General features: G+C 53.0%; 1 protein-coding gene across 7 annotated transcripts in view; it reads right to left on the reverse strand.

Annotated features, from left to right (window-relative positions):
• Positions 1-18,758, reverse strand: part of SYTL3 (synaptotagmin like 3) — a 79,143-nt gene that overhangs the window by 21,015 nt on the left and 39,370 nt on the right. For 6 of the 7 annotated variants that reach the window (XM_045080093.1, XM_045080095.1, XM_004770864.3 and 3 more), the window contains 5 exons: positions 13,420-13,471; positions 12,336-12,405; positions 10,682-10,760; positions 6,988-7,112; positions 474-608 (listed from right to left, as the gene is read on the reverse strand). In XM_045080093.1, coding sequence (XP_044936028.1) covers positions 474-608; positions 6,988-7,112; positions 10,682-10,760; positions 12,336-12,405; positions 13,420-13,471 — 461 coding nt within the window. The remainder of the gene's footprint in view (positions 1-473; positions 609-6,987; positions 7,113-10,681; positions 10,761-12,335; positions 12,406-13,419; positions 13,472-18,758) is intronic. The other variant, XM_045080096.1, reaches the window with a different exon arrangement.

Below are 18,758 nucleotides of genomic sequence, written 5' to 3' on the forward strand. Positions count from 1 at the left end.
AATGAAAGTCTCTTTTTAAAATAACTGAGTATCCATGCAGGGAAAGGAGACAGCCTACACCACTCACGACATCCGGAGCCGGAGCACAGACCGTGCGGAAAAATGAAACCTTCATGAAGCTTCTAGAAGAAAACCGGAGGATGTCTTCATGACTCGTGGGTCGACACGACCCGAAAGTAATTGCAAGAGAAATATCTCATACATTGGACGTCACTGAAAGTAAAAACTTCTCACCCAAAGATACCATTATTTTATAAATTACTATCTGTCGGTAAAAAAGAAAAGCCATCAAAGTAGAGCCAGGTTTCCCCAGCTCACAGGTAGGTAAAATATTACCACCAAGTTCTGCTGTCCTGTTCCAGTTCATCCCACAGGGCACCACTTCCCTCCTCCCTGGCTTACCCCCCCCAGCCCGCCCCAACATCACGCGGACAGGCACGGGTCACGTGTCCAGGGAATTAGCAGAGACTCACGTGTCTCAAGCCTCCAGAGAATAAAGCGCTGGGCGTCGGCCTGGATGAGAGATTCTCGGGCTTCGGAACAGGATTAGGAAGGCGTTTGGGACTCTCTTGGTTGAGAGGTTTAAGAATATCTGGCGCGCTCGCCTTCTGGAAGAGGAGACACAAAGTTAATGATGGGGTCCGCGTCCCAGTGTGACTTTGTTCGAGTGAGGGAACTACAACAAACTCGGCCTGCATCTGTGGCCCAGTGGCCCTCATCTGTGAACTTGGGTGCTGAGCAAGGAGCACATTTCTGTTTGGATGAATGCATCGCACACCCCCGCGGGGGCCCGGCAGGCACCAACAAGCACTGGGACAGTCACGAACAGTGGTGGGTGAATGGCTTACGGATTAGTAAGTCTTAAAGAGGTGAAGTCCAAATTTTGACCTTGATAATAATCCTTGCAATAAATCACATGAGATACAATATTTAGCCTATCAGTTTGAGCTCCAATGTGCCTATAAAAAAGGGAAAAATCAGAATATGTCCCTGAATTTTATCAAAATACTTCAATAGTCAGTACTTCTATAATGTACACAGCTGTGCTTTCCAATGTGGTGGTCACTAGCTGCCGGTGGCTTTTTAAATTTAAATTCCCATTCATTAGAAGCAAATAGAATGAATAAATTAAGCTCCCCCGTTGCCCTAGACACATTCCAAGTGCTCAGGAACCACATGTGGCTGTGGTTAGAAACTTCCCTCGAAATGTCTTAGCATTCCACAAGAAGCACAAGGCACAAGGTAGGAAACCTCTTTCTGGCTGAAGACATTAAGTTTGTGAATCTAGACTCTAGGTTTGGATGCTGGGTTGGAAGTGGAACTTGGAAATATCACATTTGCAGCATAGTTGTAGATTTCAGGAATGAAAGACTGAGAATATTAGCAAACAAGTGAACGATGTGATTAGTTCCAGATGGCTCTTAGGGTTTATGCTCTCCATCCGCAGAGCACCAGCTCGGTTCCATCAGGCATTTGCTAAGCAACACCATCTTTGACCCACTGCTCTAAGTCCCGGGCCAGAAAGCAGGTTCAGAGGAGAAGGGGAAGGAGGAGAAGATGCACTGTCCGCCCTCCCCCTGGAGGAGCTCACCTAGCTGGTTGGAAATTAATACACCGTTGAAATGGAGGCACGAGCCCAGTCCATGGGAAAGAGGAGAGGGAGAGCTGATGCAGAAGGGGGTGTTGAGATGATCTTCCGGGGCAAGTAGGACCTAAGTGGGAGGTTGAAGCCTGGGTGGGGAGACACTCAAAGGTGGGGCATCATGAGCAGTGGCCCCATGGTGACGGTCAAGCACAGAGCATGTTCCTGCACCTGCTAGCGACCCAAGAAGCCGCAGAGACTCAGGAGGCCAGATCCCTGACATGTCAGATTGTCCAGAGACCAGGCAGCTTGGCAACACCAAAGAGCGGGTCCAGGGGAGGAGGGGGCAGGGGGCTGGAAGACTTGCAGATACGAGGGGAAGATTTCAGGGATGAAGGATGTTGGACGAGGAGGAAAGACTCGCCTAAAATTAAAGAAATGCGGGTTTTTAAAAATTGTCTAGCAAATTAGCAAATATTAAAATAGAAAGTGTAACATTTAGTGCCAGCAGGGGTGCTGAAAAGCGGGCTACTCTGCCTCTAGGGGTAAACTGAGTCAACCCCAGAGGAGGGCAGTTTGGCGGCATGAATTATAAGCCCTAAAATGTCTCTGTAAAAAATGATGATATATATGCATTGACATGGAAGGAATTAAAATATAATGCTAGGGATTCTTAAGAAAGTAAATTACAAAGGTGGAGGTGTGGCGTGATGTCATTTTTTTACAAAGATTTATGTATTTATTTGAGAAAGAGAGAGCAGGAGGAGGGGCAGAGGGAGAGATCTTTAGGCAGACTCTCTGCTGAGTGCAGAGCCTGATGTGGGACTCAATCTTATGACCCCGAGATCACAACCTGAGCCAAAACCAAGAATCAGATGCTTAACCGACTGACTCGTTCAGGCGCCCCATGATGCCATTTTCGAAAAGTGAGTGACATGTGGTGTATTCCAAGTGACTGCCCTGGGTCAACACTGCTAGCTTTTTCTTCCCCTCCACCACCTCCTCCTCGTCTGCTTTCTAAACTCTCATTAGTGTGTAGGCATGGGTTTTATTATATATAAAAGCAATAAAATCATTTTTGTAATTAAAGAGAAGAATGGAATTCTGGTCAACTGTGTCAAAGGAGACAAAGTCAATGACAAGAATGATGTTCAAATTGGCCACCTCGCTCTTCAATCAGGGGTGCCTGGGGATGCCCCAGGGAACAGTGTTGCACTGACATGGGGAGTGGACAGCATGGAAGCTAGGAGTAAACAGGACAAGTGCAGTGATAGCAAGAGCAGAGGCTGTTTTCGTGGATGTGGGCTGTGACAACGAAATGGAAGAGCAGCTTGAAGGGGATCCTTCAAAAGATGCTGCTTTCGCTTTTTAAGGTGGGGAAGATCAGGGCATACTTGCAGGTTGAGGAGAAACAGAGACAGGAGAAGCATCGAGCTGATGAAGGTCCCAGAGGGGAGCGGGAAGGATGGACCCGTGCCTGGGAGGGCTCTACCCTGGGAAGGAACATCCATTTCTGAGGCAGGAGGAGAGGGTGGCTAACAATCCAGAGAAACCCCAAGTGGGAGGAGTCAGAGGGCTCTCCTACCGCCAGGCCCCCACCCTGAGTGCAGCAGGGGATGGCCTTGGAGACTGGAAGATGCCATTTGAAACAGCAGACAAGACAACCATCAGACCAGGATAGAAAGAATAAAATGAGCTAAATATTAACATAAAGCTTTGTGACACTTCGTTGTTCAATAATCACTTAAATCCATTTTCCGTAAGGCACCATCCTTTTGAAATCATAAAAAAATGATGACAGAAAGTTCTGAAAAGGAACAAAGAGATCTATCTTTATCATACTGATCACATGTTGGCATGTCCAATTCATAGCCAGCAATGATGGTGCTTCTAAGTATGTTAGAATTCTGGAAAACCTTTCATGAAGCTTAGGGACGAAGATACATATTTTGAAATTATTAGAAAAGTCCACTATTCTGAAGAACATGGCTATTTTGAGTAAGAAATCAGCCTGAAATGTCACGTTTAACTTCCCAATAAATTCAGAAGGACCTGGATGACGGTCACGTTCCTTGCCATTAAAGGGCATCAAGATTCAAAGAGCAGCTTCTCGACCTTGAGGAGACGCATTTTTCCCCCCTGTGATTTTTAATGTATTTCAATATCTAGTTCGGGGCAGATTACAGAGAAGACTGATGGCGCCGACGAGACTGACTGCGCAGAGTTCATGCGTTTCCTGTTCTGTGCTGGAAGGGCAGTAACTTTAGGACGGACTGCGTCCCGTTAGGGGCTCCCTGGAAGCCCACCGTCCAGGCGGCTGGGACTCTTCCCCGCTGATCTTCAACAAGAGACGCTGAGACCGCACCTGCGTTATCAGAAAAACGCCGGGGCTGGGCTCAGCCAAAGGGACATGCTCCGAGCCTTGAGGAATCCCAGCCGAAGGGGAGGCTGCCTCTCCCGGGACCATCCTGGGGGGACCCACAGCTCTCAACCCTGCACCCAACACTGCCGCCTCCCTTCTCTGGCTGCTCAGCCTTGAGTTGGGCCGCAGGCGGGGAGCGAGAAGGCATGCCGGAGCGCCCCGCCCCGCCCCGGTGGTGTCTTCAGATTTCAGGCTGGACGTGGGAAAGCTTCACATAAAGGGGCATAGAATGAAAGAAAGTTTTCTTCCCCGCCTGCATCCTTGTTCCCTCTCCTCTGAGATAGCCCCGCCCGACGTCTTCTTGTGTTTCCTTCCTTGTTAACAGGTGTGTGTCTTTACGGCCCGTGTACATCCACCACGCGTTAATAAGATGTGCCATAAAATCCCTCGGGGACAGGTAAGGGAAGGACAGTGAGAGAAGTCACCTCTCAAAAGAGTCCCGCCCCGATGCTGCAGGGAGGGTCCCTACAGGGCATTTCCAGAACATGCTGCTCCCACGTAATGCTCAGAGAAGCCATCCGGAGCTGCTTTCTCAGTTCCCAGCCCAGAGGCACCATGCGGTCTTAAGTCACCTCCTCTTACTGCGCCCAGCATACCCCCCCGGCAAAGTGGGCTCCGATGTCCGCTCCTCCCAAAGGGCACCACGTCGTGCACTTGCAGTTGGCAAAATGCTCCCAAGTGCTCCGGTGAAGCCGTGAGCGTGACTTTCCTGAGCTCGCCAGCCACGGCGTGTGTAATTGCAGTCTGACAAACGTCCTATTTAAAGATGCACTCTATATCTCAACCCCATAATTATTTAGCATTTATAGAGAAGACCAGGATTGCTAAGGACTTTATAAACATGCGGCTAAATTGCTCCCTGAAACAGTCATGTCCTGGAGTAAGGTGAGGAGAGAGGAGGCTTGCAAATAGGAGACCGCAGGTCCTGCCCGGAGCAAGGCCGCGAACCCGGCACGCACGGCGAGTGTCTGCAGGAAGAGGCCGCGAACCCGGCACGCACAGCGAGTGTCTGCAGGAAGGCGCGCTCTGGCCTTGGCCGTCCCTGGCCTTCCTTGCTTCTCCCCTCAAGCTCCCGGGTCCCATCGGACAACCTTGCGATTACCCAGCAGCCAACGAAGGTGCCTGGTAACCTTAGTGAGGGCTCGGATCAGAGGGGCTTCATCCTTTGTCCTCCTCCTTACTTAGAACGAGGTTATGAGCATAGAATTTAGGAGCATGCAAACCAGCATAGAATTTAGGAGCATGCAAACCAGGACTCTGCTCTTGGCTCCACATCTTACTGGTTATAGACACATGTATGCATGCTTTAGGCTAGACTGCCTACCCTCCAGCCACAGCTTAGGCTCTAGATCTTTATCATGAGAGTAACAGTAACTATCTTAATACCTTTGTAAGAATTAAACGTGACTAGTATGTGACAAACACTGCTGTCAGCCCGGAACATAGTATCCCCTGAACGCCAGCTAACCTCTCTTCCATGTGCTGACTCAGGGATGGGGTGGGGGGGGGATGGTGTCTGTGCTGACCCTGAGGAGCCCCCGGGCACGAACACTCATTTGCACTTCAGAGTTTCAAAGGCCTTCCAAGTACATCTCCCAGGCTCGAGATGCCTTCTCCGAAATCTAGGGAGGTCCCAGGGGCACCAGCGACATCACCTGCTCGCCCAACAGCTCCTCAGAAACTCATCGAGGACTCTGCATCTCACACCTGCCCCAAACCTACTGACTCAGCCTCCGCCTGTCAACAACGTTCCCCAGTGACTCACACGCACACTGAACTCGAGAACAGCTGCTCCAGAGTTCGGCCTCCAAACCAAACCACCCACCACCTTCTGGTTAAGTAACCCCAACCACGTGACTTCATTGTTCTGTGCCTCAGTTTCCCTAAATGCGAAACAGGGGCCAAACACAATACGCGGTTCACGGGGTAGCATGAGGATAAAAGGAGATGATCCAGGGAAAGCCTGGAGTGGAGTCTGGCACACAGTAAGGAAGACCCGCAATTTCGGTAGCATGTTTAGAAGGCTTAGGTGGCAATTCAGATACAGAACGAGTAATATGAACAAGTATTAGCATCTTCATTTCGCCAAGAACATGTCGAGGCTCAGGGAGTTCATGCGACGTGCCCCGGGGTGAAGGGTCACGGATGGAGGCAGAATCATAACCTTGAGGCCGTGTGGAGGTTCCAGCAGGAGAGTGGGGCTGGTTTCGTCCACTTGCCTAAAGCAGGCTGTCTGGGGACGTCTGGAGCAGAGCCTGCAGCTGCAGAGAAGGGGCCCTGCCCCGTCCGGGCAACCAGAGCGGTCCTACTGACCCTGTCAACAGCCAGATGGTGGCACCTGTCCTGGCTGGGTCCCCTCAGCTGGACCAGAGCCCAGGTGTTCTGATTCTAAAGACGCTTTCTCTCCTGCACCAGCGCATCTGCTTCAGACTTGGTTAATCCTGGTGGAAAGCCAGAGTAATCATGTCCTTAAAAGCCTTTATGAGCCGCATGCTCGCTTGTGGTTTAAACACCTGGAAGGCGCGTCCCTCGTGATTGCCTGCGGTCATGCAGCGTTTCTGTTTCTAGGGGTTTCTATCTGAGACCCGGACTGGTTGTAACTGGAGGTTGTTGGAAGTGGGAAGGCCTCTTGACCCTCCATGAGGATCTTCGACCCCAGGAATTACCTCGCCCATCTCGGCCTCACAGGTGGGTCCCTTGCCTTTGGGGTGGCCTCGAAGCCGGCAGGGAGTTCCAGCGGACTCGGAGCCGCCCCAGGGGCTTGGGATTAGCCTGAAGCTTTTCCCTGCTCTCAACTATCTTCCAAATCGACCCTGAAATCTGACCATCATTTGGCCTGGCCTTCCCAATACAGAGTGGCTTATGATTATGGGTTTTTTCCTAGACTGCTTAATGCGGTGCCATAAAATAAGAGGAAACTAAATCAACAGAGAAAATGTGCTAGAAGTGGCTCTGGTGGTGGCCCGGTGGCCTTGGGGACTACCCTGGTGGTGACGTTGATGGCAGTGTCAGACAGGCTCCTCCTCTCCGTCCGGCTAGCACACTGCCTGGGACCCGTGGCCAGGAGTTGCTTGTCAGAGGTCATGTCATTCTGGGACTTGGAAAGCTCTAGAAAACAAATACAAGGGAGGACAGGTGGGAGCACACAGCTTCGACAGACTCGGGGCCCTCCGATGGGAGTCCCTGCACCACACCCCGAGGAGCCCCCAAAGTCCCCCGAGGCAAGGCTTACAGCGTGGGGAGGATGTCACACCCAACCCCCGGCTCTGGGGCCTCAGGAAGCATCGCCAGACACGGCGTGCCAGACACAGGCCCCACCGAGCCATGCACAGCACAGAGGAGCTGGCTTCCCAAAAGGTGACTGTGTGACCACTCGCTGCTGTGGGCTGAGAGCCCCCCTCGGGCTGCGAGTGAGAGGGCGGGAGCGAGGGGGAGGTCTTCCGACTCTGCAGCCTGGACCACAGACCGTGAGCATGAAAAAGGCAGCCTAACAAACCAGCCTAGAGGTTCCTTACAAAGACTTATACCTAAATACTACCTTTTGGGACCCTTTGAAGACAGGTGGAAGCAAATTCAGGATACCCCTACAATAGTCTTAATAAGCAAACCCTGGAAATACAACTTTGTCTTGCAGCGTAACAGCAGTTGGGAATAAAGGTGAGTACATGAGACAGAAGGAATCCACACACACAAGCGAGCGAACCACCTCAGAGAGGACTTTGTCCTCCAAAAATGTCTTCCCTTCTCCACCGGGTCCTTGACTCTCTCAAACATGACCTTGAAACTATCTTTAGAGCCACTCTCTCCCATAGATAACAAGGTGGCTCACGTATGCCATTTCTAATTGTCTGATGGCCACATTTTAAAAAGAAACAGGTAAGATTGATCTTAACACTACGTTTCATGGAACAGGATATTCCCCAAATATTGTTAAACTATATAATCAATATGAAAACTGATGCAACTTTAATTGGGTAATGGATGCAGAATACTTCCTAGTTTCTGATGAACATTATGAGAAGATCACCCCACTAGTTAGCATCCTTCCCCATGTAAGATTCTTTCAAAAAATTGTTTTTTCCCTGTGCTGTCCAATTAATGACATTTTTAGCACTGAGTTTCTGGGATCTAGTGCGTATTTTACCCTTTTTCCGGGCAGGCCACATCTCAGGAGCCACCTGCCATTAGCGTGTGGGACAGACCAGCTCCAGAGCTCCCCGTCTCCTGGTCCGCTCCTCGAGACACTATTTCTCCGGTGTCTCCTGCACATGCTGCTAGGGCCTCATCTGCATCTCTTTTCTCTAGAGGAGACCCTCCCTTGACCCCAGGACCCCCAGGCTGTGTGGGAGCTCTCCTGTCTGAGAGCAGCGCTGTCCACACTGTCCTCGGGTCTACTATCCAGAGACCGTGGGGCATCCTTCTGCACAGGAAGCTAGCGGGTCCCAGCACACACCGGGCCCTCAAAGCTGACAGTGAACATGAGCTCCTCACACCACCAGACCCCAGCCCCACTACAAAGGGGGGGAGCCCCTGAAGGTGAAGCCCCCCCTTAAGGACGGTGTCCTCCCCCTGCCCCAAAGCTGGTGCCTTCATCTGCTCCACCTACGTTCACAGACCAGGCAGGTGGCGTGCCTCCCAGGGGATTCTAAAGACCAGGCTGGGCATCGGCATTACGTGGTGAAAAGGAAAAGAAACAGCGAGAAGCGCAGAAGGGCCCTGAAGTGAAAATCATCGTTCTTCTTCCTCCTCCCTTCCAAGGGGGCCAGGGGCTGACATCTCTTAGAAACGCAGCCGTAATAAAAAGGGCCGGGACAGCTCCGTTCTTCCAGCTGGACTGGCTTCCTGGGGCAACACTTTACCTCGTTGCTCTGGGGCCGCTCCCCAAACCCTTCAGGCCAGGAAGCCCCTCCAGCCATCCCCCCACGGACCCCAGGGGACACCGGAAAGAGGCTGTCCTCCGCAGCACTTCTGTAAGAAAGAGCTGCACGACGGATCGAGAGGGACAGGTGCCCCACAGCTCAGGACCAGAAGAAAGAGGAGTCACCCCCACCCAGCTGCGCGCCCTGAGGCAGAGACGGGGTGCAGGGTGTGTGGTCCGTGCTCTTTCCCCAATCAGCCAGAGCATGTGGGAGAGGCGCTCGGCAGACCATCCCTCCCAGGGACCCATTCGCCCCTGCCCCGGGGCTGAGGTCTCCATCTCATGAAGCACTAGAGCCTGAACAAGCAGGGAGGGGGCCCAGGTTAAGGGCTTCAATCTGTGTCCCACGGCAGAGAAGAGATGCTGCTCTGCTCCTACGAAGCCCCCGCCCCCCAGGGATTAGCCCCAGCTGTCCCCTCGGGTCTGCTGGTTTGCATGGACGCATCGTCCCAGCACTCGAGGTGCTCAGCAGGCAAGTGTCGAACATGAGGACGTGGCTCAGGTGAGGCTATGGGCGCAGAAGCCTCCAAACGTCCCCCTGTGGGTCCCAGCAGGTGTCGGAGGCCAAGAGCGACCCGGGACAAGATGGAACACGTGTCCTGCCTCTCTGGGTGCCTGGCTGAGGGATCACCAGGTCCCAGCTAATGCTGAGGCAGGATTCCAGAGTACAGCGGTGGGAGGGGGTTCTCGTAAGCCGAGTGGATTCAGGCAGAAGCTGTGCTTCTAGAAAGCGACGCGGAGAAGTACGGACAGGAAGAGCGGCAGCAGGAGCCGAGCCCACGGCTGAGTGCAGCGACCGGCCTTCAAGGCTGGCGCGCACGGAGTGCGGATGTCGTCCCAGAGCCAGGCAGACTAAGGGGTGACTCCAAACCTCCGACCTCTATCAGCCAGCAGGCGGCATGCAATTCTGCTGCTCAGTCCTCCTGAGGCTGAGGGGGACAGACCGTCTCTGGGGACGGTCACCTTTCTGCTTGTCTGAAAAGTGGTGCTTTGGTTTCAGTTGTCACGAAGCAGCTCAGAAGGGCTCATGGGGAATACGGAGAACTAATTAAAATCAAGTCATGAGACTGTCTCAAGGCCAAGGGACAACACTGAGCCCATCCACATCCACCAGCGTGGGCAGAAGCTCAACAGAAGCGTGGTAAAAAGGACTGGGTCCCTGAAACCCTCTGCTGCCCCACGGGACCCTCTCTCTGGACACCCTCACGGGCCTGGGCTATTATATGCGGTTTGCGGCTTAAGATCAACAGGAAAGAGACTATCTGAGCAGAGGGACACTGAAAGATGCAGGATTGTAAGCAGTGGGAGTTCTGGGCTCCGCACATCTGCGAATCACATGATTGTTGCCCATTGAGGGAGATAAACTGACCAAGACGGAAAGAAGAATGGACAAGCAGCTCCGTGCAAAGGGCCGACACCGGGCCGTGCCTGGCGGGAAAGCTCCCAGATCTCATTCCCCAGAGACGTCCCACCCCACTGTCCTTGTGGGGCCCTGGGAGAGGCTGGGGCGGCCGCCCATACTGGTCCACGCCAGCTGCTTCCCGCCACGTGCTGAGCTCTGGCAGGTCGGGGCAGCAGTGGGGGTAAACTGAGTCAGACCAGTGGGCTGAAGGGTGTCTCCTCTTCCCCCAGGAAACCAGAGGCCGCCTCTGTGGGTGGCGGGGTGAAGGGCTGGGGTGTTGGATCTCCCCAGGAGCTGGAGACAGAGAGGTCCCCTCGGCCGACGGTGGGGAGAACACATGCAGGGGCGTCCACTTACTTTTCATGTGGGTGGTAACAGACAGAAACAAATTTTCCACGGATTTATTAAATCCTTTAAACTGACCAAGTTCCTGTAACTAAAACAGAGACAGAGGAGAGAGAATGAGAGTTACAGCTGAGAACTCGTGTCTGCCCAGCCGCCTCCAGGCTGCCAACCCCCAACGCCGGCAGGTGTGAGCGCACGGGTGCGTGCAGGTGTGTGTGCGTGCATGTCTGCGGAGGGGAGGGCACGAGCCTCTCCGGAGTCAGGGACCCCCTTCCTCTGAGGTTTGACACCCGCCTTTCGGGAAAGGGCATCAGCAGGGGTGTTGACACGGTGGCAACTACCTCCTGGGAATAACGCCCGACATTCCGCTGGCTCGGACCGTACTCAGGTGGACTCCTGCTTCCTTAACCAGCTCTTGTATGACCCCACCCCAGCTCCAGGCAGAGAGGAGGCCAACACAGCACATAACACAGTGGCCAGTGGTGGTACCAGGCTCAGAGCACCAGGCTGGAGCCAAGGAGTGAGTCCACCCCGCGAAGCGGGAGAGAGAAGCAAAAGGAAGCAAAAGTGACAGAAAGGAGGTCACTTTCCCCTTCAAGTCCTATCCCTCCATCCCTCCCCCTCCCCTTCCCCTGCCTCCTTCCATCTGCCCCATCCAGCCCTCCAGCCATACACCCCTGCAGTCATCCATCCATCCATCCATCCCTCCAGCCATACACTCCTCCATCAACTCATCTGTCCATCCATCCATCCATCCATCCATCCAGGAACTATGTCTTGAGCACATCTGTGCTGGGGCAGTTTTGGAAGATCTAGAATCTCAAGGAGAAAGTGGAGCAGAATTTTGAAGGTCATTCCAGGGTCTCAGTTTGAAACTGGGAAAAGAATAAATAGACTCTTTCTCTCACGAACATATGAACATGCCCTCCTATGTACAGATGTAGTTACTCTCTTCAATTCACAGAAGAAGAAGAATAACAAAAATAATCAAGACCATGCGTTTTCATGGTACTTTACAGTTTCCAAGTACCAGCACAGACATCATTTCATTAATTTCTCACACCAGCCATGGGAAGCAAGTCTGCAGAGTATAATTATTTCTGCCTCCCAAGCAGGAACCCAGGTAACTTCCCAAAGATGACACCACGAATTTCTGTGGACAGAAAGGGTCCTGGTCTATTTTCTGTTAGCATCTATAAGTACTCAACACACACACACACACACACACACACACACACACAGGCACTCCCACACCCATGAATCACACACCTGTGAATCAACCTGTGTTGATTCCTCTTTACTTCCCTAGAGACCCCGACACGCGGCCTCCGATTCAGGTCCCCACACTCGAGAGCACAGAGCACACGTAGGGAAGACGGTCAACAAAATGACGAGTAGAGTGGCAGGGATGTGGGGTGCAGGTGGGGATGTGGGGGCAGGTGAAGACGTGGGGAGCAGACAGAAGGGGAGTCGCTGCTAATGCCCGCAGAGCATGGTGGGAGCACAGGCCCTGGGCAGGCCCAGCACATCCGGCCTCCATGGCCTACTCCACCCACAGGTGGATCCCTTTGCTCCCGTGACCTTGGTCCAACCTCTCAGACCCCCTTCACCCTCTACCCCTCCCGCTTCCCCGTCCCCAGGGAGGCGCACAGAACGGACACGTTACCCTCTGAGAGCTGCTACTGCACTGGCTTTCGCTCAGAGGAGGTGGGGTCGGAGGAACCACAGAAATCTTGCTGCCAAGGGAAAACACAGGAATAAGAAACGGGTCACGAATGATCCAACTATTAGTCCGACAAATACACGGGACTCGCCATCATCCTGTAGTGGAAGTTCTTTGATCTTTCTTTTTTTGCTTTCACTTCCTCACATTTTAGAAGAGGATCGGGCAGCCCTGCGTGGATCTGCTCCTCTGGGAGGGTCATCCTTTCCTGGTATCAGGACGTGGCCGATGAGCTGCCCCGGCTTCACGCTCCACACGTGTGGTCGAAAGTAGCCGGGCGGCTCCGGAGCCCAGCGCACGTGCATGTCCCCTGCGGGACAGCTGAACCCGTGTCAGCAAAAGTGCCCAAAACGCCATGAATGCCAAAATCATGTAGGAAGGGAATCAGAAGCTGATGGGGGAGGGGCGCCTGGGCGCCTCAGTCCATTAAGCACCTGCCTTCAGCTTCAGGCATGATCCCAGGGTCCTAGGATCAAGTCCCGCATCCTGCTCCTTGCTGGGCAGGGAGCCTGCTTCTCTCTCTCTCTCCCCACCCTCAAATATTTTCTCCCTCTCTCTATCAAATAAATAAATAAAATCTTTAAAAAAAAAAAAAAAGAATATGAAGAAGAAGTTAGCATCTCACAGACCACACCTCATTGCTGCCAATTTTATTCCACGGAGCCTGTGAGGCGGTAGGCACTGCGCGTGATGCTGGAGATGCGAATGATTCATAAAAGCAAATGCTTGGTTTAGAACTTCGCCCTCAAAAATAATATTTCATTTTCTTACCACATTTCAGAATTTAGGAAATAAAACCTTTAGTGAGAAAATGCTCTGCGAGCTCCCAAGAAGGCTCTTCATAAGAATGTGGAACTACCTCTGTTTCAATCTTTTCGAGGCACTTTATCATTTAAAAAAAAAAAAAAGTCACATTCCCGAGCAGCCACGCCTGAAAGTCAGGAGATCTCCAGTTCTTCCAGCCTCTTTTGTTGCCCAGGCCGGGAGGGACCAGGACGGTCCGCCCTCGCCCTCTCCCCGCACTCACCTCAGCTCCTGATAAGATTGTAAGAGCTTTGCTCCGGCTGTCGCGTGTTTGCCTGGGAGAGATACCAGCAAAGGTCATTCATTAGTGAGAAGACAACCTTGGTGATGCACACACAGGAAGTAATTAAAATTATTATTTTTCTAATACCACTTCTTACAGTGAAAAAGGAGAAGACCATCTTGGGGTGCTAGAAAGGCTCTAAAATCCAGCTGTGGTAATGGTGGCACAACCCTGGAAATTCGCTAAAAATAATTAGATTATATTATATGTTAAAAATACATGTTAAAAAACAGATGATGTTTATGGTCTATAAACTACATCCCACAAAAGTTGTTCAAAATGCATTCATAAACACGAACATACACATAATCGCAGGGAATGATCGCTTTTAATAAGAGTTGACATAGGGTTAGATTTTCTAAATCTGGAAAATTTGAAAAGCAGTCCAAGCTCCCAAGCTTCCCCTGGTCCTTTGGAAACATTTAATAATAGCATGACTATATTCCTTTAAACATTCCTTGTTATGGGGATTAAATTAATCCGCTAAAAAATGTAATCTACTTATTTGTAGTTACAGAGGCCAATGATTTCCTCAGTAAGACTCTTCTGATATAGTACTCCTTTTGTTTCAAGGCAAGGGGATTTTATGATGTATTAAGGCCCCAAAATAGAACTCTCCACATCCATCGTTCTGTGGACATGATGTTTCCTGGCCTGGTGCATAGGAAGAGGTTGGGCTGCCACCCCGGGCTCCGCTGCCCCATGCAAGGCCGCCACGCTGTCTAGCTCCCGTGTGGTGTGGGGAAGGTCTTAATCCATTCCAGAGAAAGACTTACATCCACATTCATTTCCTCTCCATCAGACAAGAAGCAGGTCTGGGAGGACTTTGGGAGGGGAAGGCAAGCATCTCTGATACCAAGGCCCAAACCCTAAAGCCAGGAGGCAGGCTGACCCCCCAGGGGAGCGGTTCCTCACTGGAGCCAGCCTCAGGGAGTGGGGGGGCCCCGAACGCTCAAGTCAAACTCTGAAACCACCTGTCTGTGTGCACTGTGGGGTGTCGGTGATGGAGTTCACCAGGTTCTCAAAGGAGTTCGTGAGCCCTCCGCACCATTAAGAAAAGCGTGTCTAAGGCAGATCAGAAAGGCAGCCCCGAGGGCTGAGAGCCGCACCCGCAGAATCAGCCTGCAACAGGGGATGGGGGGGAGCCCACCCCCGCACCAGTGCCTGGACAGAAAGCCGCGAGGTCACACGGAAGAGAACTGAACCTGAGCCCCTCCTGGCCGGTTGTCATGAAAGCAGAGAAAAAACAAGGCAGAGAAAAAAAAATTAGCAACACTATCCAGGGTGTCCTGGGTGAAAACGCAGAACCCAAGGGACAGCAAGCTCTGACCCCTGGGAGCCGGCCGGTGCGCTCACCATGGGTGCTGGCTCCCCCTTCCCACAGCCTGCCTGCTGCAGACGCTCGCCATCCTGTCCCTGGACTGTGGTGACAGTGTCCCCAAGGCACAGCCACCTGGCACAGCGCCCTCTCCCATCGATGCTATCCTTCTACGGCCTAAAGCCCTTCAGGGACTCCTCACCGCCATGGCCCAGAGTCCAAGCCCCACGCAGCGTCCCTGGGCCTCCACACCTGCCTGGGACCACCCAGCCTGCCCACTGTCTCTTCCTGCACAGACACTGTCTACTCACTCCCGCTTACCCGCACCTCATCTCCTAGAGCCCACTGCCAGGGCGTTTCTACCTCAGGCCCCTATCTCCATTCTCAACTTTGGCTTAGTCCCCTACACCCCATTTCCCAGTACCCCGCGGGAGGTCCCAGGGAAGGCCGGGCGCAGACGGCTCTCTGCTGCCCCCTGCTGGCCGCGTCGGGTCTGGCCGGCTGCGCTGTGGGCTCCGCAAACCCTCTCTGCAGAGTGAGAATACTAGGCTCTACCTAGTCTCTGTCCTCTGTGCCTGTGACAACAGCCATACACAATATCGGAACGACGGAAGGGAGGTGCGGGGAATGCGGTAACTGGGGGTTGGGCATTGAGGAGGGCACGTGATGGAATGAGCACTGGGTGTTACACACCGCTGATGAATCGGTCAGCTCTACCTCTGAAACTAATAACAGGTTATATGTTAATTAACTGAATTTAAATAAAATTTAAAAATAAATAAAATTTTAAAAAATAAAGAGGGGTATGTCTGTGCCCCAATTAAACTTCGTGGACATTGAAATTTGAAATTTTTAATTATTTTTTTTTATGGGTTACAACTATTCTTTGGATAATTCCAAAATATAAAACTCATTCTTAATTCGCAGGATGTACAAAATGAACACAGGAACAGGTCTGGCCCTCGGGTCCTACTGCACCGCCATGTGCTTTCTATTCCAAGCATGGGCAGCCGGGAGCCTGCGGGCAATGCAGAAACCCAGGCCCAGCGCCGCTGCACGGAATCGAGGTCCGTTCTCTGAAGTTGGGGAAGCCCTGCCCTGTGGCCAGGTCCAGCTCCCCTGTTTATTTCCCTGTTTATATTATATCCCTGTTACCTCCTCTAGTCCCTCTGCTGTTTCTTCTCAGAGGCTTCCTTAAAAAGCACTATTGACTTTCTGGTAACGGAAAAATGCAAGTAACAGGGGCGCCTGGGTGGCTAAGCCCGCGGGCGTCTGACTCTTGATTTCCGCTTCTCAGGATCTCGGGGGCGTGGGACTGAGCTCCACACTGGGCTCCGCGCTCAGAGTCGGCTTGAGATTCTCTCCCTCTGCCCCTCCTCCCCCTCCTCCCCCTGCTCCCTCTTGCACACATGCTCGCTCGCTCGCTCTCTCTCTCTCTGAAAAAAACTAAATGAACACGCATGTAACCAGGGGAAGGAAATGCTGGTCAGAGGAGCTCTCCCTGGGGTCCTCCCAGGTGTCAGGAAGCAGCGGCCCTACTGTGCTGCTCTGGCCGCTGTGGCCCGGACCAGGAGCCTAGGCTTCCATCGCACGTTCCAGAAGGCCCGGCCGCCGTTCGTCAGCAGTCGACTGCACGATGCTGGTCCCAGCTCTCCACTCGCCTTTGCTTCTCGGGTTGTCTCTAGGTGTCATCTCTATTGTATCAATGAAAACCAAGGCTTGGGGACATTTTGCAATAGGCCCAAAGCCCCAGGGTCCAAAGACAAAGCTGGCTTTTGCACCATGACTTGCCTCCGAAACCGGACGCACAGAGTGGAGCGGTGACCGGCACGCAGGCTCTACCCTTCTCTCTACCTCGCTCATGTGGGGAAATGTCCATAATAAAAAGCAAGGGGGGAAGCAACCACTTATGAACCAACGGCCAGCTCCCCAAAAACTTGGAGAGGCTTCATTTTAGACACTCTTCCTACTCGTCCCGTGTGTCTCCCCTGCGAGGAACCAAGCCTGGGTGCCTGGGCTGGGGCATCCAGCCTTGGGGCTGAGGGTGAGGGAGAGAGGGGCCAGGCAGTGAGGGGGCCAGCAGCCCTCCATGCCCCTCGGGCTCCCCCTTCTCTCCTAGCCTGCCCCCGGCCACGCCCTGGCCCGAGCAGAGGGGATGCCGACCTCGGGCTGCAGCCCACCGTCCACGCATATATGACCAACACAGAAAGAATGTCCTCGACCGACATTCAAGGCTGCCCTGGGTGGAGTTGTACCCCCAGGAAAGACAGGTTAAAGTCCTCATCTTTTTTTTAAAGATTTATTTATTTGTTTTATTTATTTATTTATTTTAAAGGGGGGGACGGGCAGAGGGAGAGAATCTTCGAGCAGACTCTCTGCTGAGCAGAGTTTGAGCCGGGGCTCGATCCTACCGCCCTGAGATCATGACCTGAGCTGCAATCAAGAGTCAGACACAACAGACTGAGCCTGCTGGGTGCCCCGAAGTCCTACTCTTTAGCCCTGTGACTGTGACCTTATTTGGAGAGTCTTGACCACACGGGGAGGACTCTGAGGACACAGGTCCCGTCTTCTTCGTCTCAGTGTCACCAGCACCAGCAGAGGCTTTGTCTCACGGGGCGGGGGGGGCGGTTATAAATATGACAACAGGAACCAGAAATATTTTAACAATAAGCGTGACCTCCTCATTCGAGCTGAGCGACTCAACAGGTATGAACAGGTCATTAGGGCGCGTGGTGGCACAGTCGGTTAAGTGGCTGACTCTGATTTTGGCACGGGCCGTGATCTCGGGGTCGTGAGATCGAACCCCACACAGGGCTGTGTGCTCAGCAGGGCGTCTGCTTGGGATTCTCTACCCCCCCATCCCTCCCCCACTTCTCATGCTCATTGGCAGGCTCTCTCTAAAATAAATAAATAAATCTTTAAAAAAAAACCAAGGTCGCTGCTGTCTCACGACCTGGCCTCCATGTGACTCACCCATTCACCCACCTTCACTGGGGCGAACACACAGGAGCCCTTCACGGAGATAAGCAAGACACAAGCTCCGCTCACGGTCCCGCACGGGTCCGTTCCCGCCACCGAGCGCAGCTGTGGTTTCCAGGGCCAACACCCGACGGGCCGCGGCACAGCACAGCGTGTCTGCGACAAGTCGCTGTCTACGCACCACTTCTCAGTCGAAAGAGAGCGAGGAGGAAGCCTCTTGTCGCCGGTGTTCCCAAGCGCCCCACGGGCCGGCCGCCCATCTCAGCAGCCTCCGGGGCGTCGCCGGCCGCTCGCAGCCTCCCCAGCGCCCTGCAGCCCCGGCCCGGCAGCGGTGGCCGGGCCCTGCTCCCCCAACTCTTCCCACCTGGGTGACACAGGCCCCGAGCAGCCTCCGTGGAACCCCCATGCGACACCTAAGGCAACATGATCAGGCCGGTGAACCATGTTGTCCGATGGACAAGCAGCCTCATGTCCGGAACTCTGGGATCTATGCAGCTTCTTTGTCTTCCGAGACCACTGTTAACCTCCCCTGCCAGAGCGCAAGGCCCCACAGCAACCCTTGGTTAGGGAAGTCCCACACAACCGTCGAGTCCTGTGGGGTCCTGATGGGGAGTGAGCAGACCATCGAACAGGAGGGGGGCCTGGCCCACAGCTACCTCTCCGCTGGCGCCCCTGGTTGGGGAGCAGGATCCCCCGAAGGAAACCACACTCTGGAATCCCAGGTGTGACCCGAAGCAAAACACAGGTGGGGCGACCCCACACGGAGCTCCCTGCGAATGAGGCAAATGTGCCCCTTCCTCAAGATACTTTTGTTTACCCCTAGGAGTTGGTTGTACAAGTTGTTTGTAATATACAGATGTTGTTAGAACAACATCTTTTGCTGATTCTTCCAGAAAAATCATCACTGCTCAGATGTCTATGATGCAAACCGTACTCTCTTAGAGGTGACTCCCTAGTACAGTGCTCAACCCACTCCACTGTA

This window comes from Mustela putorius, unplaced genomic scaffold (assembly GCF_011764305.1).
Source record: "Mustela putorius furo isolate JIRA1106 unplaced genomic scaffold, ASM1176430v1.1 tig00000450_pilon_pilon_pilon, whole genome shotgun sequence".
In the NCBI taxonomy this organism is placed as follows: Eukaryota; Metazoa; Chordata; class Mammalia; order Carnivora; family Mustelidae; genus Mustela; species Mustela putorius.